We start from the raw sequence: 24,894 nt of genomic DNA on the forward strand, positions 1-24,894 counted from the left end.
GACTGTGCCTGCTAGCTGATCGTTGGCTGACAGCACGGCTGGGATAACTGCGACTGGGTCAGTCGCTGCTTTTACAAGTTGCTCTTTTGGAAAAGTCTTAGTTTTGTGGAACTGGCATTTTTTTTCTTTTTTCCCATGGGTGACACCCCTGTATTTGTTTTCCTTTTTGTGTCATTCTTCCATTTACTCCTTTACGATGGTCCTCTTTGGCAAACCGGTAACGCTCTGATCAACCATCCTAGGCAGGAATTCTTCCTCTGCCATTCTTCTGTGCACCAAGGCAAGCCAGGCCCAAGAGTGCTCAGACATTCAACACCATTGCAACAGCAATCCCAATTGAAGCTGAGCTGGCTTCCTCCACACTCATAGGAAGCCATCATGCCATCTTGAATCACTGAGGCTATTTTAATGCCTTCTCCTGTCCCAATAAGTACATATTAATACTTTCAGACACTTTTCCCCTTTTGTCCCAAGTCAAGTAGCTGCTCATTGTTTCTAAGATGGCCCTTCATCACAAGAATGAAGAACAGTAGTACTTTTCCCAGGAAGCTCATAAAAAAAAAAATCCTCTTTTGGTTTATTCCAGAACACTAGGCCAAGAAATAAAGAGCAAATCGGAGCATTTCCCACATTTCTGGGACTCTTTGCATGTATTCCGGATCTCGCGATGATTAAATATCTCTCAAGCAAACAGGGAGGCTTCTACCAAAAAAGCCAAACTTTTTTATCTCAAAGTTATCTTTCATCTCAGCATCAAATTAAAATGTGAGGATTATCAAAGATGACAGAACTCCTGTGAAAACAGCGTTTACGAAACGGCAAGGGAGAAGTCCGCATTGCACGCAGGCTGTCCAACGCCTTGGGTCAGAGGCTGCCCCAATCACCCCAGCCCAAACTTTCCCTGGGAACCTCTGCGCTCCGAGTGACTGTGGTGAGCTCCTGGCCCCTTGCCGCTCGGCGCTGGATATTCTTGGCAGCAGCGTGAAGGGCACTTGGTCCAAATAAGGAGAAATCTAGAAACCAGTTTGTCTCGGCACTCTTGGAGCCAAGCAAATCCGCCAAAACTCATGGAGCTGGACACAGGAGGAAGGGGAAAAAAAACCCACAAAAAACCCAAATGAAGCAACGGAGTGAACTTATGACTGTCTGTCTAGCCAGTACCAGCAAAATCTCATTACAGAGCAGCGATGATGAAATACAGCGACAGTAAGTGTAACGGATCTGATGAAAGATTTTGAAATGTTTATGCTAATGCAAAGTTTCAGTTTCACATTCCACACAAGCTTTTCAAACAAGAACAGTGCCAGAAAACATGGAAGAATGGTCTCAAGTTGTACCTTTTTAAAAAAAACCTAAACCAAACCAAACACCAACCCCCTGCTCCCCAGTTTCTCATTACAGCCTGCGCAGCATGCAGGACAGATAAGGGAAGGCTCTCACGGTTGGAAGAAAATCCTTCAGCTTGCTCATGAGACAGAGCCCCATTAGAGCTACACGCCCCTTCAGACCGCACTGTGGCCAAAACCTTGATTCAGAGCTCGGAGAAAGACCACGGTCCCACCGGCGCAGCTGGCAGACGGCAGCGCGGCCTCACAGTCCTGGGTTCGCACCACGGAGGAACCGCCCCACCGCCTTCACAGCTACGGCCCGTGTAGTCACCAGCAAGACACCCGTACGCAGAGAAGGAATAATTTAGCACTTTGAAAACAAAACAAAAACCCCAAGCAAGCTCTAATCCTGGTCCTACTCCAAACATCTATTATTTAGTCTGACTGCCCCCATTCTATTTCCTCCACTTTGATCGACGAACGGCCAAGAAAAGCAATTACCAGCATAAGAAAAATATATCCCTGCTCTCTTTGAACCGCTGTGGCAAGTGTAAACACATTGCTTTCTATGAGAACAGAGGAAATACTTCTTCAGTGGCCAAGATGAGAAATGAGGGGAGGAGGAGGTGGGGAAGAAAGTATTATTTGATTAACTAAATAGAGCGGCGTTGAAAGAAAAGGAACCTGCCGGCAAATCTCTGCATTATTGATTCTGAAGAGGAAGCTGTAGTACACAACGGAGATAATGACACTCCTTGATTTGCAATTGAAAACGGCCAGCCCCGCCCGAAGAGGGGAATACAGGGGTCTACAAAATAACCCAGGTATTGTAACGAGCGGTGGGGGGTGGAAATAAATCACTGCCAACCGGCAGGTTTGGGAAAACGGTGATTGCGGGTAACAACTGGTCCCCAACTCCGTTCTTCAACATCTTCCAGTGCCAGCACACGAAAGAAAAGAAGAAATCCCCCTGCCATTCCTCCAGTTCTTGTGACCGGCTTGTGAACCAACTATTGCTATACTACTGCTTGCCATGGACGTCCCCACTTCCATGAACAGTCAGCTATACCACCACTAAAAAAAAAATTAACCAAAAAAACCAAGCAGGTCTGTAGTGGAGATGATGCTTAAGGACATAAACTGAAAAATCCAATACTCCCTCAAAAAAAAAATTTACATGTGGGAACAAATATTTAACATCAAACTGTACACTTGATTTCTTCTACAAAAGCACTCCAAGGAAGGACAAAACATCAAAAACAAAGCAAAAACCAACAACAACAGCAAAACAGTGGAACTGGGGAAAATAAAAATCATGTTTTAGGAGTGATTTCCCAGGGCGCTCATTCAGCAGCGCACTCCACGAAGTCCCAGAAGTGCCCAGAGCAGCTGCCTTCCAAACCTGCAACGCGGCACCGTTTAAAGCCGTCGCGTCATTTAGAAAAATATTATTCTTCAGATCCTGGCCTGGCAGCTCAGCGGTACCGCCAGCGGATTAGCGAGCTGCTAACGCTGGTGTGGCCTCCAAGGCATCAGTGAAAAAGGGCTGATGGATTTTTGGCTGTTTCTGATTTTGAGCTATGCCCTTTGAAAGGGAGAGAGGTGATGAAACAAAAACCTCCTGGCAACGGGGTAAAAGCAAGACAACCCACAGGAGGCAACTGCAGAGGAGAGCTGCAAGTGGAATTACCAAAGGAAGAGATGAAGATGTTGCTGGGTTAAAGGTATCAACATCACTGAACACACCATGAAGCCCAGGAACTTCTAAGAATGAGAAAGTCGTGGAGCGGGGCTGACGGGGGCTTTCGCAGCCCTGAGTGGGTAAATACTGCAGGTAAAACTCCACACCCCACGCTGAAGGACTGGGCTCTACCCAAGGGACGCGCAGATCACCTGCGCAACGTTCCCACGGCAGAGACGTAACACCCACGGCCCCCTTCTTCGAGCGGTCACCAATCTACATCACTAACACCCAAACAAAACCCCCCAAGGCCCAACCCCCGCCAGCCAAACTCCCCCACACCACCTTCACACTGGGTACAAGGCTGACGGCGGGACAGGGCTGTCTCACCAGGCACAGGCCGGCAGCTCTAGCACCGTCGCTTGGCTTTTGGGCCTCCTGCTGAACTGGAGGCCTGGCCTTCACCCTCTTCCCATCACACAATTTACAATCCAGATGTGGTTTTGAACAATAACATAGGTACCTACATGGTGCGGCCATATTCTTACATGGCCTTCATCATTGTGCAGGTCAGAGCCTTCCAGATGTGATTCAGACAACGTTAGGAGCATCTGTCATACGCGTCTTTGTTCCTCTCCCCAGAGGAAATTTAAGTTATGATTAAAGCTGTGTCTTTGTTTCACCTAGCCCACTCACTTCAACGCAGCTCTGCGTCAACAGCTGTTGGGAAACTGGAGAAAACTCATTCTTAAGAAAATTATTTCTCTTAGGAAATCATTATTTTCAAGGTTGTTGAGGTTGGGTTTTTTGTTGGTTTATTGTTTGTTTTTTTTTTCATTTGTGGTTTTTTTTTTTTTTTTAGTGCTACCTGAGTTAGCAGAAGATGCCTGGTGCTACAGGGCAGAGCCCAGGACAGCTGGATGTTTGTGACACCCGAGGACACCCTCAGCCTCGCACCCTCCAGCCATCTCTGGTGTGGGAGATCCGCAGGTGACAGGGAACCCCCAGGCAGTAGGACTTATTCCAGCCTCTAGCGTGGTAACAGCAGATGTACGACCACAGACACTTACAGGGTGGAGTAAAGGGTTTATTTTACAACTCTTGTACCGGACACAAGGACGCGTAGAAGTTGTAGCCACGTGCCTCACAACGGCTGTGTGCCCAGTTATCCACTTGGACAGAGCCCAGCACAGAACTCAGCTCTTCCAAACCCCAGTCGCATACTCACACCTTCCCAGTTACTGGGATTACTTGCATCCATAACTGCTACTCCTGGATAAATGGAGAGCGCGGACTCTTCCCTCTGTGAATGGCAGTTCGGAGCAGCATTGTCTAATGTATGGGAAAACACAGGAGAGTCCGCTCTGGAAAAGTGTACGAGTATCTGCACCTCCTGTTACAGCCTCTCCTGGTCTGCACATGCAGTAAGCCTTACGCTGGCTCTGGGAATCCCTAAACTTTGTGAGTAAACTCCACGGCTGTGCCCTCCCAACTCCAGTGATAACCAAGCTCGAGCTGTTACAGGACCACCTTTTGCTCTCAGCGATACCACAGCAGCTTCATTTCCACTGCTGCTGGCTTGAGCATTGCAAGACATGGGTACAATACTGCATCCTCACCCCAAATCCACGTTAGGCAAACACCCACGATGCCGAATTCCATTACTGCGACACGTAGCTGGTGATTACACCAACGGCTCGGTGCAGTCCTTCCCCAGCTCCTAGTAGCCGCTCTACACTATATTGTATCTTTACTCCAGAATTGCACTTTTATATCAGTAAACCTGAAACTCTGGCTGCAATATTCCTGGCCAACATGAACGCTGTTTCTCCAAGGTGCGACTGAAAGGCAACAGGACTAACTGTAACAGACCTCTGCAACAGCTAAGATTAACCAAGATTACTGTTGTAAAACGACTGTGAAGAACGTCCATAAGAGAAGAAAACGATAATTTTACATTTCAGTGGCCACAACATCGACGTGGTATGGGCTCCTCCATCTTAGGACATTCAAAATTTCCAGTGCCAGCACAGGGAGGCAAGTTCTCACCTACCCCGAGATGAGTTTGGGAGCTGAGTGCTACCATCCCAACACCAGGGGGTCAGTGGGCACCTCCTCCACTTGCAAGGTTGTGGGAGCTGTACTCATTTGATGTTCCAGCCACAGAGACATGTGGGACGTGGCCTGCTCAGTCTCCCAGCCACACCAAGGTTTTCTCACTACTACAACCTTTATCTGTTGGTCAGAGCGTTCGCGCTGTTATCACCAACAAAAAACAAACTTCATAGAATCAAAGAATCTTTAAGGTTGGAAAAGACCTCCACGATCAAGTCCAACCATCAACCTAACACCACCGTGTCTACTAAACCCTGTCCTGAAGTGCCACGTCTCCACGTTCTGTGAACACCTCCAGGGATGGTAACTCACGGTGTGCTAAACACAAAGTGATCTTCTGAAGGCATCAGCGCTGTATCACTGCTTTTCACAGTTTATTCAAGCTCCAAAAATGGCAATGCTCCACTTCACACGTACTTCACTGAAAATTATCAGTCTTTCTCCCATACTGAGATTATTCCATGTACATTTTTCTCCTGGCTATCACTACTGGGGAGGATCTGTCCTCTTCTGTGGTGCATCTGGCTGCAACCAGTGAGTCCGTAATCACAGGAAGTAAAAAAAACCCTCTCTGGAGTGTAGACTGTTACTGCCAAAACACATCTCAGGGAACCCTGGACAGAACGGCTTTCCCTCTGCCTTCCCCTGTTATATACGGAGCAGCCCAGCCCTGGATCAGGCACGAGCAGAAGGTATCTCACCCGAGACCAGTTCTGTACCTGGTGTGAGCTCAGGGTTGCTTCCCCACTGGGCTGGTCCTGGTCTGTTAGATCAGGCTGCCCTTTTTGCAGCTTCCCCAGGCCCTGCCCACCGGCACAGCTCTTCCAGCCCACCATTACCGCCACACCATCCCAAGCTCCCAGCCGTTAAAACATCCTGCTGTGGTTTTCTGCAGTTCACACAATTCTTGGCTACCACACAGACGATTCGCTGATGTACAAAGGATCTCCCCCATCCCTCCCTTCACAGCATGCGGGGCACCACAATGGCATCCTCTTCCTCTCCAACCCCAGCTAAAAAAAGAAAATCCACAGCAGATGTTGGAATCTTTAACCCCACCATCACAGAAGCCTCAGCTCACGGGATGCCAATGTCACTGTCATCCCCCAAAAAGCCCCTTGAGCTGAACAAGCCTTTGGGGTGCAGCTGGAAGAAGCTGTTTTTCTCTGGGGGCTGGACTTGATGATCCTCCCGGATCCCTTCCAACCCTTCCCACAGCGATGAGCAGAGCCCGCAGGGCAGCCTCAGGACAAGGAGTGACACCAAGCCAGGGGACACCAGGCAGGAACCCTTGAAGGACAAAGCTTATCTAAAGCCTCCAAAGCTCTGGAATAGTCCTACACGCTGACTGCTATTTTTGTACAGAGCATGAAAGAGAAAGAATTGTGTTTTAGAAGACAAAAGGCTCAAATTTGTGACTTCAGTTTCACACCACTGGAACTGGATGTAATTAAATACTGGTTTTCAATAGCCACCTCAAAATGAGTATCTCTGCCATGCAGAGAGCACTGGAAGTGGGAAGATATTTTTTATTTAACCTCAAAATCTATTTTTACTCCAGAATCGTAATTCTCCCTGGCTGGAACCTTCTCTTCCTCGTGGTGTGGATGGATGCAATGGAAAGATGAAGGAAAAAAAAAAATGAATGGGGAGGAACAGCCAGGGCCTCTCACATGAATTACAGAGAATAAGGAGGGAGACAAAGACTATGCAGCAGATTCCCTGTATCTTGCAAACGAGACGAAAGCAACTCCTCTCCCTGCAAAGGTCTGAGGAAAAGTACAGAACTTACCCACCCGCAAAGGACACCAATTTTAAACACATACTCACGGCTTTACCCCAGGACTGCACAAAAATCCAAATTCAGCATCACAACTACCTATCACAGTACCACAGAACAGTAAAAACTTACTTCATTTTTGCTGTTTTATTTTATCACTCTTCTCCTTCGCTTCTCACCTTGTGTTTTCGGCGCTCTTGCTCCCGGCAGGACGCCAAGGAGCAGCACGGCCCACGGGGCCAGGCAGGCGAGCAAAGACACAAGCACAGGCAGCGACCCAGCGGGCACACAGGAGAAACGGCTCCTCACCGGGGCCCCAGCCCCACCCAAAACTGAGTGCTACCAGGTGCCGGCCATCCACAAATCCTCGCAGCTGGGAGAGGGGGAAGCGGCCCTCTAGCTTCCCAAAGGCCCCCCGCTCCCCAGGGCTGTGGCAGGGCATACGGGAGGGCAGCACACCCTGTTTGAAAGCTGCTCCTGCCTTAAATCACCAGACTGAGGCATGACTGGTAGCAAGGAGAAGAAAAACAGAAGTGAGTGAAGTTCTGCTTGTGGGATCTCGGTGCTAACAGAGGAATCCTGGCCTGTTACGGTGAACTGCTTCCTCTGGCCCTCCAGTGCAAGGAGAAGAAGCAAGGCCCAAGCTGAGCACTCCAATGCCTCTTCTCTACATCAGGCTCGCAGAGGAACGCTAGCACAGGCTAGTCAGCGCTGCCGTAATCCACATACATGTATTTCTTACGTACAGAGTGGAAAATACTTCCTCCTTGCTGCAAACAATTCAAAACACCAGGTAAAAACATCCTTCTCGCCCTTCTACTGCTATTATGTAAACTCCACTCAAAAGACAACCTGACGTTTCACTCTGTAATAGACACATTCCAATTTCCACCAAATACACAGATTTTCATTTCTTCTTCCTCCCAGCGATCTTCCTCAGTCTCTGGGCTCCCTGGATCTCCCAGGAACACAACAGCCAAGTACAGAAGGGTCGGATATCACAGAGGCAGGAGTAAGCGACCTGCAAAGCTCAGCAGAACACGTGTGGTGCAGACAAGTCACAAAAAGGGTGTTTCCAGCTTTGGGAACATACTAATAATCTGAGTTTTTACACATATATTAATCATATGCCCCAAGTCTGCTATAATTCTTTATTAAGTTTGCAGCTGCTGTCTTCCTCGTGAATTTTTCAGCTTGCGTAGTCCTTGGGTAGCTGTGGTGGGGTGGGGGTGAAGAAGCTAAGGGAGTGGGGAAAAATAGCTACTCAATTCACTTGTTAGAAATGGGAAAAAATATGAAAAACATGGCTGTTCAAGAGAGAATTCAGCAAAGTTATTGCTGTTTTAAGAAAGTACAAGAGGGCATAAAGGTGGAGTTGAGGCCTGAACTCCTTTTGCTGAGACTTCTTTTGTGTAAGTGGATACACATGCTTGTTTTCTGTCCAGGCTACACAGCCAAATAAAGGGGAAGGAGCATTCCTGAAGATGGGAATGGGGCCTTCTAGGAGCTAGACCAGTTGCAGGAGACTAAAATTCCAGTCTAAGGCCATTGCAGCCCAGTGACAGCACATCCTCGCCGCTCAGCGGGCCTTTGGTGGACGTGTCTGTTCAAGTTCAATCGGGAGCACTGTCCCAGGAAAAAAAGCCAAGACCGCAGAGCTGACCGTCCCTGCACTGCAGCTCCCGCTAAAACTGACAAAACGCTTGGCATTGCTAAGAGGGAATTGCTTCTGGTTATGCTGGGAACACAAGAATGCGAAATTATCTACTGTACGCCTTTGCTTTGCTTTGACCACTTGCACTGAGCAACCATTTCTCACTTTCTGGAATGCCTACTGGACACCGCGCTGATGAAGACGTGTTTTTTTACAGCACGGCATTTTACTTACAACAGTATGCAAAGCCTTTCCTAAAACTTTCTTCATCAATTACCTGTCTAGAAAACGAAAACTCAGTGTTAGCAACTGCCAGATCCTTAATATGATTGACTACGGCTGATTGTCGTCAGCAAAAGGTCTCCAAGTAACAAATGGCTTGTCCATTTCTTCTCTGACAAGAAAAGACCGTCGAGGCTTGAATATCATTTACACTCAATCAAATACTAACGCTGATGGAAAACGCTGGGTTTCAGCGACTCCTGATGTGCCCCGCCGGGGCACAGAGAAATGTATGGCCACTTAACATGTACACCGCGTCACGGATCCAAAAGGCTCTCCGACGCGTTGCTGCGGCTCTCTCTGCATCGTGCCGGGCCTGTCGCTGTGAGACTGGCGTTAACGGGACTGACAAATCGCATGAACGTGTGTTTCGCAGTCGGCACTTCCCTGCTAAATGCTCACGGAACTGTTCACTGCAGAAAACAAAAGATGGATGGAAGGAGATCGCTTTTACAAAATGTTTTTTTTATAGAAAAAACAAAGAAAAAGCTTGATGTATGCAAACTCACAGATATCCCAAAATTTTACAGCTGGGGAACAGCAATAATTTTTCCCCGGTAATGGCTCTTTACAATGTCAGATACAGAGAGATTTGCACTTTCTTATCGATACGAGAGCCCAGATGAAGTGGCAGCAATGGGCCTGGGGATATCGCGGATACAGTTCATCGCCCCGCTCACCGCACAGGGGGCATTCACAAGATCTTAAGATGCAGTTCAACTACAGATTTTACAGCATATAAAATTGTTGATTATGGCATAAAAAGCCATAAGATCAGATTTCTCCTTTTTTTTTTTGTGTACACAGCGATCAAAATAAGACTGACTGTACAAAAGAAGAGATTGTTAAACTGCAGTGTAGTAAACATCAATACAGCGTAGCTATGTTTTATCTTTAAAACATTTTGCAGAATAATTATAGCTGGAACAAAGGAAGCCCAGAAAATTTCAACACTGGAGCTTTTTGGGAAGGAAAAAGAAAGAAAACAGCCCTAAAGAAGTTCTGATATTCATTTCTAAGTTCTAACAAATACTTGGATTATACTACGCTTCGCCACATCTGGCCTTCAGCTTTGGACCTCATCCAGTTTTTGGCAGAACTTGAGGAAATCCAGCTCCCAACTGAGGTTGTGCTATTTTCTCAACGGCACAATACAAACCCCAGTTTACCTGGCATTTTCCTCCGTGTCATTCGGTAACACAGCCAGAGCAATTTTCCTGAAGAAGAGAATCAACTCCTCGTGTTGTTGATTTAAAATTGCACGTGACTCCTCAGTGGCATGCCCAAGCTTTAAAATAAGGAGCGTAATTATTTCATTATTTCTACGTTTCCTCTTGGACATTCCTTTAAGAATGATCATGGATCTAACCGGCACGTAGCTACCCAAACGGAACAGGTCGGTATAGACAGTAATCTCAGCACCTATAGAGACAGCAATTAAAAATGGCAACATCACGTTTTACCCTAAAGCACAACATTCTCTTAAGGCCTTGGTCTTGCAAATATTTAGAGTATGAGTAGTCCTACTAAAGCAAGACTCATCCATAGGCTTTTTCACTGGTGGAGTTTTCTTTTATTTTTATATATATATATATTTTTTTTTAGGCAACATACTATGAGAGTTGGAAGGAGGAAAATAAACCGGTAATATGAGGAGAGGCAACCATCAGTATACACATCCGGCCTTCGACACAGCATCTCAACACAGAGAAACCCCAGCGAAGCCAGCGGCTAAGCCAAATTTGTGTAATAAAGAGAAATTGCTTAAGGGTTTTTCCCTTAGTGGCAAAAACCAACACTCCTGAACATCTTTCCTCTCCAGTGCAACACCCTGCAGATGTGACTAAACCTAAAAACAATTTCTAAGCAAAGGTTCCAGCATTTATCACAATGTACGTACTGCCTTTCTAACCCTTCCTTCGCTCATTGTCAACTGATGATGTAAAGAATTACATAAGAAAACAAAAAAAAGATAAAAATTAACTTAATTTACACAACCAATAAAAAAAGTTTAAAGCAATGATAGAAAAATAATATAAAGGCTAGATACATTAAATGGCAGTTCGACAGTATAAAGCTTTGGTAGAACAGTTAAAGAGCATAGCACCAGTAAAATCCAACGTCAATACACGCTTCAGTACGCATGAGCCGTGATGAAAATGTAAATTTTGGCAAGAAAAGTAGTGTACGTTCCCTGCCGCCACAGTTTCATTTCCACATCTAACAAAAAGTCTTTGGGCTCTTTCACTTGTCGCTGAAGGTAGACAATGCCCGTGTACGAGTTCAGCCTTCGCGTGCTGAAGTAGTTCTCTTCGTTTCCCTTGTTGATAGTAAGGATTATGTTGTCTCCAGCATAGGCAGGCGACGGTCCAATACGGAAAATGTGAGCTGGCACCACGATATTGGTCTGGAAGTTCAGCTGGTAATAGGTAATGCGCACTGGGGTGTTCTGGCAGTCCAGGTAATTAAAACAACTGATTCGTTCACACCTCCTAAGAGATGAGAAATGAAGCACATTCAGTGTTCACGGTAAAAACAGATGTATTTCAGAATATTGCAAAAGTATTAGCCAAACACGAGTCCCAGACTTCAGCTGGGTAACTACCAGCTGCTTGTTCTGCCTTCACAGTGCCCAGAAAGCATTTGTAAATGAGGTAACTGTCAGAGTACAGGGGTGTAAGACAAAGACCGCGGACACGGGGAGCTGTGTTGGGAAGCTCCACGCCGAGGAAAGAGCCAGAGTCAGGCTGCAAGCAGCATGGAGCTCACAACGGAGCCTGCGATTCATCACTGACAGCACAAGCCCAGGACAGCGCTCCAAGAAAATAAGAAAAAAAAAAAAAAAAAAAAAAGACACTCTACAGGGTAGTGAAAACATGGGAATGGGCAACAAGCTCCTCAACTTGCAAAGCTCCTCAATTCTGTACGGCAGGAAAAGTATGTTTTACGTCAACAGCAACTACAAACAGCTTCCCGAGGCGCTGGCAGCCACTGAGGCAGGAAATGGGTCGGGAGATTTTGGGGCTGTGGGGTGTGCCATTCCCAGAACTCTGCAGCCCAGCAAGCTCACTGTCCTGCTCCCCTTCAACGTTTCAGCACTCTCTGAGGAACTGCAATCGGAATATTGAACGGGGAGCCCCAAAACCACTGTAAAAGTGTAGCCTGGCAGCTACTGCAGTGATACGAGCAGCAGAGAAACTCTGTTTTTAAAACTTAATTATAAGCAGAGCTCTTCTACAGCTGCAGCAAGTAGAGCTGCAGGCTCTGGTGACTGCTGTTACGGCAGCAGTTGAAGGGCAAATGGGGCTTGGAAGAAGGAAGAGGCAAAAATGGACAGAAACTCTACATGGGGAAAGTCTGCGTGCTCCAGGTAGAATCACAGAATAACTTGGGTTGGAAGGGACCTTCAAAGCCCACCCAGTCCAACCCCCCTGAAAGGAACAGGGACATCTCCAACCAGATCAGGTTGCTCACAGCCCCGGCCAACCTGGCCTGGAACGTTTCCAGGGATGGGCATCCACCGCCTCTCTGGGCAACCTGGGCCAGTGCTCCACCACCCTCAGTGTAAAAAAAATTTTCCCAGTATCTAATCTGAATCTACCTCCCTCCATTTTAAAACCATGACCCGTCGTCCTGTCACACCAGGCCCTGCTGAAGAGTCTCTCCCCATCTTTCCTGCAGCCCCCTTTGGGCACTGGGAGGCCGCTCTCAGGTCTCCCCGGAGCCTCCTCTTCTCCAGGCTGAACAGCCCCAGCCCTCCCAGCAGCCCCAGGTACAGAAGCATCTTCTCAGAGCTCCGAGCACTTACGCCCGCTCACAAACTAAAGCACTAAGAGCCACCGGACTGGGCTGCTCGCTTCGCCGCGACGGCGGTACTTACATGTCAGACACTTTTCTGTAGTTGGAAGGGCACTCGAAGGACAGGCAGCGGAAGCTGCCCTGGATGTTATAGCAAGTCTCCGCAGCTGAACAGTTGTGGGTTCCTATTGCGCATTCATCGATATCTAACAAGAGGAAACACAAGGAAAAAGACATGCTAAGTTCAAAACCGAGAAGTAATCATGATTTATGGGCGGTAATATGCTTAGGAGACTGCGTGCATGAGAAGCAAGGGGCGTCTGCGGGCTTGGCTCTGCAAGCTGAGGGCTCCTGTCTTCGCCGTTGGTCGCTGTGCGTTACCTCTGCAGCACCCGTGCCTGCTGCCCGCAGACCAGCACTGCAAGCACCCCGCGGGAAACACGTGGGCTGGGAAATGCACGTTCAGGTGAGGTGTGTCAGGTCCAGCTCTGTGCACAGACATTTGCTGGCATTTGTAGCGACACGGTAAATCACGTTGTTTCTACTTCTGCTAAAATTCAAGTCTTCTGCAAAAAAACAATTCCTTCCTTGACATTATCAGTTAATTAGAGATGACGGTACCACTCAGCAGCATGCGCAAGGAAGAAGGGAGCCCACTCTTCCCTACAAGCAGCCTGTGATCCCTTTCATGCCGTTTGATAGTCCTCCCTGCTGGGCTGGGACTGCGGCCGCTTGCAGCCACCCAGCACACGGCCAGGGCTGGCCTTCTACCACAGGGGAAGTTTGTTTATTTGCCTGTACTTCGCAAACATTTGCACCCTCCTGTGAACCTGGCTACTCTCATTCCAAACCCAACACAGGGTTTCACTTCCAGCGGAGAATAAACATGAGAAGGGAACCAAGTTGTCAAAACCCAAGATCCTCCTGTCTTGCCACTTATCACTGCAACGAAACAAAACATTCAAGGTTCAAACCAAACACGAACATCTAGACAGAACTGTCGTGCTGTCATATTCTCCCTTGCTCCTGAGGTGTCAGAGATGTCCAGTAAGCAATATTATAAAATCAGCTGAAAGGAAACAGGGTAAAATAACCAGACAGTGGTAGTCTAGGAACCCTAAACTTCTCAGGCCAGCCAACCTGTGTAAGCTTTCCACAGCTTATCGTGATTGAAGGCAGTTTTTAAATGGTTTCCTGAAAGTGATGGGCCAATTTTTACAGCTTCACAGGTCACTGGTACTCCCTGAACCACGGTTCCATGCTGAGAGCCAGCCTCTGTCCCGTGTGGTGTTTCTAAACAAACTGTTCAGCACGTGAGCACCGTGCACGTGTGATAAATGCACCTCACTGCTTTCAAACAGCTGAGCACGCGCACAGACTTGTGTGTGGTGTAGAACTGCAGTGACAAAGCCATCCCTCAGGAATAAACAAATCCCATCAGAATGTAACCAACCCATGCTAAAAGCCATCAGAACCTTCTCACTGACTTTTCGAGAAATGAGAAAGCTGGGCTTTGGTAGAAGAAGAATTTATCTGTGCATGAAAGTTTGTCTGGATTAAAGCAGGGGACAAACACAAAGCAACGTATCCACTGCACGATCCAGGAGATGTAAGCTTCACCAGGCTGACTGCTACCAAATATGGGAACTTAAGAACAGCACTTTAGAACAAGACACACATTTTTGAAAATTTAAGTTAAATATAAGTATCTCCCTGTAATGAGAAGTAATGTTGGACAACTCAAAAAAGAACATTTAAAGCTCAAAGTCACTTTATGGCCTAGAGCATAAACGTGGTTACCTAAATAATACATATGCACAAGCCCAAGCCATGGACCTTAAAATGCTGAGATCCAGACACAGTAACAAGGATCCAGCCCGAGCAGAAAATATTGGCAAAGACCTCACAGTCACATTGTGTACTCCCAAATGTCTAGACAACGCACGGAGGCTTTAAAATGAAATAAATGCTAACAGACAAACCACGTGGACTGCGTAGGGCGCTGCAGTTCTGCCAACTGTTGTAGAGGAGAGAGACTCTTAGAGGAAAACTATAACCTCCCACTCCCTCCGTCCCCCTGGGATGAGGGCTGATCTCATACGCTGAACTGACTGGTTTAAAAGTCTTGCAAAGAAAAGCGTACAATAGGAAGTAGGAGAGGATCATAGTAAATTAAATCCCTTGCTGATTCTCAGAAGTGCCCCTAGGTGAAAAGAAAATTCCTTCCATATTGCAATCATTGTCATGAAAGCACTCGCTTCACCAGTTTGGCTGTGCTGCAAAATACCACAGGCAGTACCTCCAGAAAGATCTGTATGGTGCGATGCTATTACATGAGTTACAACTCATCTGTCTGAAAAAAAAAAAAAAAAAAAAAAAAGAGTACAAAGAATGTACCACCAGGAACTCTTAAGAACTGGTCAGATGATGAGCAACTAGAGCCAGATCTTTAGCTGGTGGAAACCAATACAATACTGAGCCTAGTCCAGCTGACAAACTCAGACCATTTCTCTGACCGTGTTTTCAGAGAGACCTCAAAATAAACCTGCCCAAACTTGTAACTACACACTTGCACAGCTCAAAAAAAGGGCACGTACCCAAGGGGTTACCTCCAGCGCCTCCCTAAACACCAGCTTAGCCAGCCACGCACAGAGCTGCCGCACACGGGCCAAGTTTTGCAAGCAGACCAACTTCACGCTGTAAGGAGGGTGCATGTACCAGGTGGCACAGGTACTGCAAAAAGTTTTTCCAAGTGTTGCTGCAGGGGGCTGGCCTGTACAAGGAGAACCCTCCCCACACAGGGGGAGCATGCAGAGGGGATTTCACACCACAGAAACAATGCATGTGTGATCATGGGTCAGTGTGGCAAACCTTTTTCCTTCCCCTCCCGCTCTGGAGAGCTGTGCTGGCCGATGAACGCAGTGACTCACACTCTTAACTCTGGAAGATGTCCTCAGCTCAAATCTCAATGCTGGCAAAGGGGGCAACTAACATGCCAGCATTCAAAGTTAGCGGGGGAAAAGAAATAAAAAAAAACAAATAAAGCCTGAGGAGAGTTATAGCTGCAGTTTTCTAAGGGTGTCTTCTATGTAAGAATTTAAATGCACACGGATATAACTGCATTAATACTTTAAAAACATTTTTTAAAAGCTTTTAAAATCTTTTTTTTTTTTAAATCTAACTGTCATTTAATCTATTTCTCTGCTCCAAAGTCAGGATCAGGAATGCTCATGCTGTTTGGGCTTCACACAGTGTAAATTCACTGCAGTTACTGCTGAGAAGAGAATTTAAGCACAGGAGATACATAACCAAAAGTTATGTGAAGGGTTCCTGAAAAACTCAGAGCAGGAAATGCCTGGTAGTTAGTGTAACCGACTGCAGGAATGCACGCGGAGTGCGTAAAGGTAATCACATCCTCAATCATCATTACACAGCCAGGGCATCCTTTGGAAATGGAGGATTTTTTACTTCAAAAACAGACAGCTGTGCACCAGATGAAAAACACCAGACACCATTTCTAGGATTCTGGAGAAAAGGGGTGTGCTGGGGGAGGACACATGTAATTTACACTAACATTTACTAATGTCACACATTTAAGCTTAGGTGGCAGACTCCAGGATGTCCAAGTCTCCATTACAGCTCCCACATTCACTCTCCCAGTTTTCTTGGGCAGGAAACTCCAACACATAATGAAGGCCTGGATTTCTACATCTGGCACCTCTAAAAAACCAGATCACTTACCACTGTGCCAAGGTGCTCCTACAGCTCATGCAAGTCATCGAATGCCCCGGTTTGAATGATGAAGGAATTCCTTTAAACAATTAGCTCACACTGAAAGCTGAGCTGCCACAGTACGTTTTCTAGCACAGGATAAAGCTGACATTGCAGACACCAATATTTGGCAACTTTGTCAAATACTGGCTTTTTAACAGTGATTAATGTAAAAAATGGAGACTTGATTGAACACTCATCATGGCTTAGATCATTGCAATGATTAAGGCTTCATGATGTAATCCTTTCAGTTCCCAAACTCCTCATTACCTCGACAGGTTCTTCCGTTTGCTGCCATGGTATATCCCTGCTCAGGACAAGCACACTGATAGCTACCAGGAACGTTCACGCAGCGGAAGGTACAAAGAATGCCTGCACTTTGTGTGCACTCATCGATATCTGGGGGAAAAAAAAACAAATGACAATTAGAAACATATGAAAAATAGAAAAACAGAAATCTGAAAAGGGAGGCTGTAGAATTTCTTATTTGACACATTTATAACATAGAATGCAACCATGAAATTTTGACATTGCTCTAGGACAGTTTCTGAAATGCTGAACACAAGCCTGCTCCCAAAAATACTGGTTGCACGTAGTATGGACGTACGGAAAAGAACAATAGGTCTAGGGCACATCTGAGTTGGAAAACTCTCTCTGGTAAATCTGTAATTCTTCCAGGATTGCTTTGGGGGCTTCCTTGTGCTAGGAAAAACGTGGGTTTCTTCACCATTTCTTAAGCAGAGACTCTCCAAAGTATGTGTCAGTATCAGTAACTTCAAGAAAACAGGTAAAACCCTTTCCTTCTCCATTCTGGTCACTCTACTCCTCAGTCACCCACCACCACCAGAAGCAATACAGGTAAACATATCTTCCCTCCTTATTTTTTCAGTCATAAGCTCTAGCCCCACGAAACAATAACCTCACCGGTTCTACAGTCACACAAGCGTATTCAAGCCCCAAGCAGCAGGCACAAAAATAAACGGAATTTTCAGATAGCTGGAGTTACCTTTTGCAGCTTCTGCAGCAAGGTACGACTCAGAGTCATCCTTAGGCATCACCTGGAGCATTACGTGCTGCTAAAAGTTCGACAGCACCAACTGTTAAAGACTACACACAAATTTAACTTGGCCTGACAAAGCAGCAGCCTTACCTTTACAAGAATGCCCGTCTTCTGCCAGCTGGAAACCTTGCCTGCAGTAACACTGATAGGAACCATAAACATTGGCACACTCCTGGCTGCAGGGACTGGTATCGCATTCATTCACATCTGTATCCAAAAACAAACCCACAATGGTTCAGAACAACACCTTCCAGCATTTCTTGCCTCTGAGAACAGCCACCCCATCCTTCTGGGTCAGAGTGAATGAGGATGGACTAATTTGTCTCAAGAAGATGTTTCTGCTCCCTAGGCAGAACACCAAGAAGCAAGAGGACGTCTGTTCCACCTGAATTTCAATTCTACATAAGCCAATGAAAACACATACACATGCAAACACGTGTTTCAGATCTTATGTGTTACAGTTGATTAAAAATATGTAATCATCGCCTTAAAAAAAAAAAAAAAAACAGAGAACTTAAAAAATTTCCATTCACTTCAAAATGAATTTGTCACTACCAAGTTTAATCTTTATTAAAATTTGAATGAAAAGTCTCCTAGTCCAACTTTGTTAAGTTCTCCTTTTCTCTCATCTGGAAAGAAAGGAAAAAGTAGGTGGGGGAAAGGAAGAAAGAGGAGAAACTTGGCGGCTCTCATCTGACAGCGAGTGTTCAACTGCATGTCTGCAAATTTGAGCACACAAAAATCGTGGGTTCACTGTGTTTATATTTCACTTCAACTCCTCTGAAGTCCCTTAATTCACAAAAAAGTGTCTGGTACCTTCACAATGCTTCCCGTCGTAAGACAAGCGGAACCCAGAAGAACAAGTGCAATGGTAGGAGCCAGGGGTGTTCTCACACGTGTGCTGACACAGGCGTCCAGGGTAATTCCAGCACTCATTTATATCTGCCAGTGTAACAAGCAAATATACAATCAGCTTGGAAACAAAAGCATAAAACAAGATGCAGGAGGAGCCATTAAAAAGTGGTAGAGATTGATTTGCGGAGCAGGAAATGCTGCAACCTCATGTTTTATGCTGACTTTGTGCTCTATTGGTGTACAGCAGTGATAAAATACAAAGTGCTGTATCATAGCCTTTCATTAAGAAAGTTGTGAAATCTTCAGAAAGATAAAATCCTACAGCAGCAGAAGCGTAACCTATCGGAAAGCACTTTGCAGATGACTTTAATTGATAACTGCAGCTAAACGAAACCAAGGGCACCTGATCCGAAATCACAGCACGTGAACAGCGGCTGCTTCGGAGGGGATTCCATTCTCTTTGGAGGCACTGCACTGCAGAATGAATAGCTGCGCACTACCATGGCGCTAAATACTGCCTGGAGATCCAGGGCTCAATCAATCAGGCGCTTCATCTCATCTTGCGCCTTACATACCAATGCAGCTCCTGCTGAACGCGTCGTACTGATAGCCCAGCTTGCAGTCGCAGCGATAAGCCCCAGGGAGGTTATGACAAATCTGCCCTTCGCCACAACGGTGTACGCCAGTTTGGCACTCATCCACATCTGCAGAACCAGAGACAGCAATTAGTTCAAATACAGTTTGCTGTAAATCAATGTTTACGAAGAGAAATAAAAATAAATTAATTCAATAAGAGGAACAGAAATTGTTAGGGTTGTCCCCTGGGCAGAACAAAGAATATCAGAACATCAGCTTTTCTCACTGCGCTCTTCTCAGAGTCAGCTTTAAGTATCTCCAAGTCCAACTTTTGAAAAGCAATACATTATCTCAAAAGTGCAAATGGTAACTGTAACTGCAGTGGAGCTTTCCCAGCACGTTCCATGTAAACACGTTTTGATTCTGATCAAACTGTGACATTTAAACACCCCGCTCTGATGTTCTGCCGTTACGTGAGTCACGGCAAGCCATTTAAAGCAAAACAAGAAATTCTGCTCATCCCTTCAATTACAGCAATTGCTATTTTCATCTCCAGTTGCCCTTTCAATCTTGCTTCTGCTGTCTACCTTTTGCTCTTTCCCCATGTTGATCTTTTTTCCCTTCTCAGTCAACTCACATTTTGATATTCCTCACGGCCTCTCATCCAAAATCTAATACCAACAAATTGGTTGTTTCTCCAGTCACATGCATCGCTTCCAATCTCTTTTTAAAAATCCTCAGATGAAGATGAGAGTTTTCAATACACGCTGATTGACAAGACTTGCAACATGCCTAAATAGCTCATCAGCATCTAACAAATCCCTGTTACCATCTGTGACAAGAAGCACCAAAAAGTCTGATTAGCCCTCACAAACTTGTATTTCTTCAAGTATTCTGAGTTCTGCCATTTCCTAAGCCATCTGATCCTGCTTCCTTCCTATTACTCACATAGAACCATAAAATCATTAAGGTTGGACGAGACCTCCAAGATCATCAAGTCCAACCGTCAACCTAACACCAGCATGTCCACTAAACCACGTCCTGAAGTGCCACATCTACACGTTCTGTGAACACCTCCAGGGATGGTGACTTCACCACTGCCCTGGGCAGCCTGTTCCAGTGCCTGACCACTCTTTCAGTAAAGAAATTTTTTCTAATATCCAACCTAAACCTCCCCTGCCACAACTTGAGGCCATTTCTCTTGTCCTGTCACAAGTTATTTGGGAGAAGAGACCAACACCCGCCTCCCTACACCCTCCTGTGAGGCAGCTGTAGACAGCAATAAGGTCTCCCCTCAGCCTCCTCTTCTCCAGACTGAACAATCCCAGTTCCCTCAGCCACTCCTCATCAGACTTGTGCTCCAGACCCCTCACCAGCTTTGTTGCCTTTCATTGGATGCGCTCCAGCAACTCCATGTCCATCTTCAACTTCTTCAACTACTTTTACAAGCCAAAACCCTGTTCATGAAATATTAACTAGGACGGTAGTCTAAGGCTGGAGGTTCTCCATACTGCCATATCTGAAGTCATAAATTTGAGAACTATTTCATTTCAAAGGGTTCCTGGGCAGTTCTTCATCAAACAACCGCCTTGGAGAGTGCTCCAGAAAGAGTCACTTGCTGAGAAAATGATAGGGAAGTGAGAGCAAGTTACTTATCACAGAAACTTGGATTTGGAAAAGCGGCGATTATGTCAACCCTGATGAGAGGTGCTAATAAATACTTTGTTCAATATTTCAGCACAGATTCCCACCTTCATAGTCCCTGCCGCCAGGGTGGTTAGGGATGGCAGGGAATGCCAGCCAACAAGCAAGGAATTCCTGACAGGCTCATGAATTTCTGCGGAAATGCCATCTCCTCATTTTTGTTTAAGATCAGAGGTAGCACTCAAACAAGGAAGTTTCTAATGCAGATACAAATTTTTAAAGTAGCAGTTTTATTTGCAATTAATTCAATGTGTGCAACCATTTAATTAGTTTGTCCAAAATTATGTTTTCCACCGCCTTCAGACTGTAATTAGTTCCAGGGCATTATACTGTCAGGAGTGTGCCATATTTCACAAGAGTTACAGCAGTTTTCAGTTACATGTAAGAGGCAGTTTTCAGTAACTCATTTACTAAACCAGAAAATACGAACATCTCAAAGAGATATGGATCCTCCAAACAGAGAAGATGACCATACAAGTGTAGTTCTGCTGGAGAAATATGTGCAGCTGATCTATTTACTACTGTGGATAAATCTGAATTGGGAATCTAATTAGCTATTGTAATGCCTTAAAGAAACTAGTCTTTATCACAGGCAGGGGAAATTAGGACCATATGCTTTTCTTTTCTCTTCTCCATGCTCTCTGCCTACTTAAAGACATACAAAAAAAACCAACCAACCAAAAGATACAGACTGCAGAGCGCACACAGCAAAGATAGAGACATCACCAATTAACAGTAAGCAGTTGTTTTCCCAAAATCGAACGACAGAAGCTTTCTGACACCTGCTCCTTAAGAGCATTGTGAATCATGTACAGTATCATCAGTAATTACAATGCATTGTGTTATCTCACCAGGCTTTAAAGAAACAAATGCTGTATGAATAATGACAATTTCCTCCTCTGTCAGGTATTTACACACAGTCACTCTCTTTTAGGAACAACTGGGGAGAAAAAAAGGACTCTTTTTAAAAATCATCAGTTTGACACTTAGGAACGTGACTTGCCCTAGCCATTAGCAGGGTTAGAAAACAAAAACCGTTAGCACTACAGCTAGGACTTCCGAGCTGCTCGGTGACAACTGCTGACTTACCAAAAAAATTGCATCCACGGAGATGCTGGCATTGTGGTAACCCTGAAAACAATGTTTAGGTCACTGCACTTCAGGTGGTGCAAACGCACCTAGCCCAGTTGACTTTGTGAAACCCGCTGAAGAACCGTGTCTTCACAGCAGCTAAGGGAGGAAGAACTTTTGGACCTTCCCTTTGTAATATCCGAAATATTTCAGGCTGCTATGTAATAAGAGAGCAAATGAGACTGCACTACTTTGCCCCACATTTACGAAACACAACCCCCTAGCGCTGTATTGAGAAGCTTTCTCAGCTTCCTTGGTTACACACATAAACTGTCCCCATCTTCTGCTACGTCCAGATCTTCCATACACTGGCCAAGCACAGTCTGGACAGTCCTGGGAATAAAATCATGAAGGGAGACACAGCGTAACGAACAGCAAAAAGTAGAATGCAGACATTTATGTGGAAACAGGATCTTCTAGCTATACCACTGTGTTTCACTACAAGTTACCAGTCATGACCAACACGGCTTCCACCTACCTGTAGCATCACAGAAGCGTATTTTGTTTATTTTTTTAGCCTTCCTTTACTCAAAGGGAACATAAGCAGGAATTACTAGGGCATCATCACTAACCAAAATGCTGATTTGTCATTTCTTTTTTTTTTTCCTGACGTTGCTTTATAATTTCCTATTTCATGCAACACTGAATATAGGGAATTAAAAATACACTTCCAGCCTTGCCTTGGGCACTGAGGACCCAGCTCTCCATTTCTCTGTGCCTAGTGTGCTCATTTACAGAACAAATGCTAATACGAGATGGAATCTGCGATTCTGAGTCAGTAACTCCACAAACACCCTGGAACAAACACAAATCAGGATCAAGCTGCATGCCAGACTAGATGAATATTTCAACACTCTTTTCTGAAAGCACACATAACTGGATGCAGATGGGGAACGCCATTCAGAGCGCTACGAACACCCAGTCAGCACTGCTCTCACGAGGCCACAAACTCAGTGGTTCTCGTTTGTTGCACCGCGTGGCTTCAGATCCTACCGCTGACAGTGAGATACCACAAAATATAGCAAAAGATCATGGTTTTGACAGACAGCACGAGGTTAAAAAGTAACTAAATCACATTCAGTCCAGAACAGAAACCAGTAAATCCCATATGCAGTCAAAACCAAAGTCACCCAGTGCACCCAGAGGAACTCCATGCAGCAGACATCAGTGCAGCATCCTGCACTGCAAACAAATCACTGAGCTGCTTGGACAGCAAATGCATACAGCAAATTCCCATTCCTCAAATAAATCTAGGACTCTGGAGGTAACTCAAAATCTCCCCTTAGAAATGAAATGTACATTTTCCTCTGAGAGGGCACCTGACCAGACACAGAGTCCGACCTTACCAACGCATCGGGTTCCCTCCTCGTTGGAGTGGTAGCCTCTGCTGCACGTCAGCGTGTTCCTCTGGCAGGTGTAAGATCCAACGGTATTGATGCAGTTGAATCCCGGTTTACATGGCTCAGGGAGAGATGTGCACTCATTAATATCTGGTGAAGAAAGTGCATTGGAGTAATGAGAGAAGCTACTTAACCTTTCCAGTCTGTTTTCTTCCAGCTGTCACTTTTTTTCCCTTCATGTCAATTTATAGTGCTGCAAAGATAAGGTCTGCTGTGGTAACGCTTTCAAATTCAATATGCAAGTATGCATATCTTTAAAAGGACAGCAACGTTTGAATTAGATTCATAGCAGGATTTAAGGAAAACAACATGTAGTAAATTTACATCCCTTGGACAGGCTAAAAGGCTAAACATTTTTTACACTGAGGGTTGTAGACACTGGCCCAGGTTGCCCAGAGAAGCTGTGGATGCCCCATCCCTGGAAACATTCCAGGCCAGGTTGGCCGGGGCTCTGAGCAACCTGATCTGGTTGGAGATGTCCCTGCTCCTGGCAGGGGGGTTGGACTGGGTGGGCTTTGGGCTTCCCACCCAAACTGTTCTGTGATTCTATGATTCTAAGAAACAGGAGCTGGCCACTACTGCTGCACATATTCCAAACACATCGCTGGTCACACTTACCAACACAGTTTCCCTCAGGGTCTTGTAAAAACCCATCCATGCAGCGCTGCTTTGACTCACAGTAGAACGATCCTTCGGTATTCTGACAAACGAAGTTTACTTTGCAGCTATGAGTTCCTCTCTCGCATTCATCGATATCTGTCAACCAGATCAAAACACCAAATTGTGACTAGTCCTCTTGACCAGTTAACCTCTCAGAAAGGAAGTTAGGAAGCATTATTTAAACCAGACACCCAACACTGGCTATGGGAAATCTGAGGTTTAGGTGTGTTTGCTCTTGAACAAGCACAGGCTTCAGAATTTGTCAGGTCATGCAGCAAATTTCATTCCGATCCCTACTGCCTTGTTCACAGCACCTCCTGGAAACCACAGATAGTGAAACAGCTGCAGTTTTAAAATCCTAAAGTCCTAAATGAAACTAGGAATAAGGTACACGTAATAAAATGTGTACCACACGCTTTCAAAAGCAAAACGGTCTCTTATTCCTCGTACGCCTCAGGAATTCTAGGTAGAAACCTGCCGCCACCGAGTTTGACACTAATAGGGCGCCTTGTTAGAACGGGGCTGGGATCTCTCTGTGTAGGCAGGCACATGTGTGTGTATGTATACACGTACTTACATACACAGAACAAACACTTATCCAGCTCTGGAAACTATTCCAAGTTTAGCTTTTTTGTCTTACTCTGCAGCCAGAGCTCAGCACAGCTTTCTCATTTTTTATTACGTATATGAAATTATTTTTCAAATTACGTTCAACCAAATTAACTTTCACCTTCTAGGCACACTGAAAACCCTTCCTGCAAGCTTCAAACATAGAAATTTACACTGAACTGATCCATGGTGAGTAACTGCATGGGTCAGCTGGCGTAGTGGCATTGCTTCCATCTGCCAGTTGAAGAAATCCCACCTAGGAACAGACTAATCCAGCTCCTGTGAATATTTTCAAATGCCGCTCTAACACGTTCTGCATGACAAGCATCCTTACTAGAAGACAAAGACAAATGGAGGAAACTCCACAACTGAGGAGTCCCTGCTCCTCCAGGCAGGCAAGGGGAGAACTGCTGGCGCTTCTCTTTCTACCCTAACTCCTCAGTTAAATGTTAGGGTCACGGGGAAACATCATCACTCCTCCAGAAGGTAC

At 45.6% G+C, this 24,894-nt stretch overlaps 1 protein-coding gene across 3 annotated transcripts in view; it reads right to left on the reverse strand.

Annotated features, from left to right (window-relative positions):
* Positions 1 to 10,387: 10,387 nt before the first annotated feature.
* FBLN2 (fibulin 2) overlaps positions 10,388 to 24,894 on the reverse strand; it is a 103,488-nt gene continuing 88,981 nt past the window's right edge. For all 3 annotated transcript variants that reach the window (XM_086755775.1, XM_086755774.1, XM_086755776.1), the window contains exons 10-17: positions 23,754 to 23,891; positions 23,082 to 23,225; positions 18,900 to 19,028; positions 18,286 to 18,411; positions 17,560 to 17,676; positions 16,680 to 16,808; positions 12,721 to 12,844; positions 10,388 to 11,332 (exon numbers count right to left, since the gene is read on the reverse strand). In XM_086755775.1, coding sequence (XP_086611901.1) covers positions 10,975 to 11,332; positions 12,721 to 12,844; positions 16,680 to 16,808; positions 17,560 to 17,676; positions 18,286 to 18,411; positions 18,900 to 19,028; positions 23,082 to 23,225; positions 23,754 to 23,891 — 1,265 coding nt within the window. In that variant the 3' untranslated portion in view covers positions 10,388 to 10,974. The remainder of the gene's footprint in view (positions 11,333 to 12,720; positions 12,845 to 16,679; positions 16,809 to 17,559; positions 17,677 to 18,285; positions 18,412 to 18,899; positions 19,029 to 23,081; positions 23,226 to 23,753; positions 23,892 to 24,894) is intronic.

Source organism: Chlamydotis macqueenii, chromosome 10 (assembly GCF_036417535.1).
Source record: "Chlamydotis macqueenii isolate bChlMac1 chromosome 10, bChlMac1.mat, whole genome shotgun sequence".
Taxonomy (NCBI): Eukaryota; Metazoa; Chordata; class Aves; order Otidiformes; family Otididae; genus Chlamydotis; species Chlamydotis macqueenii.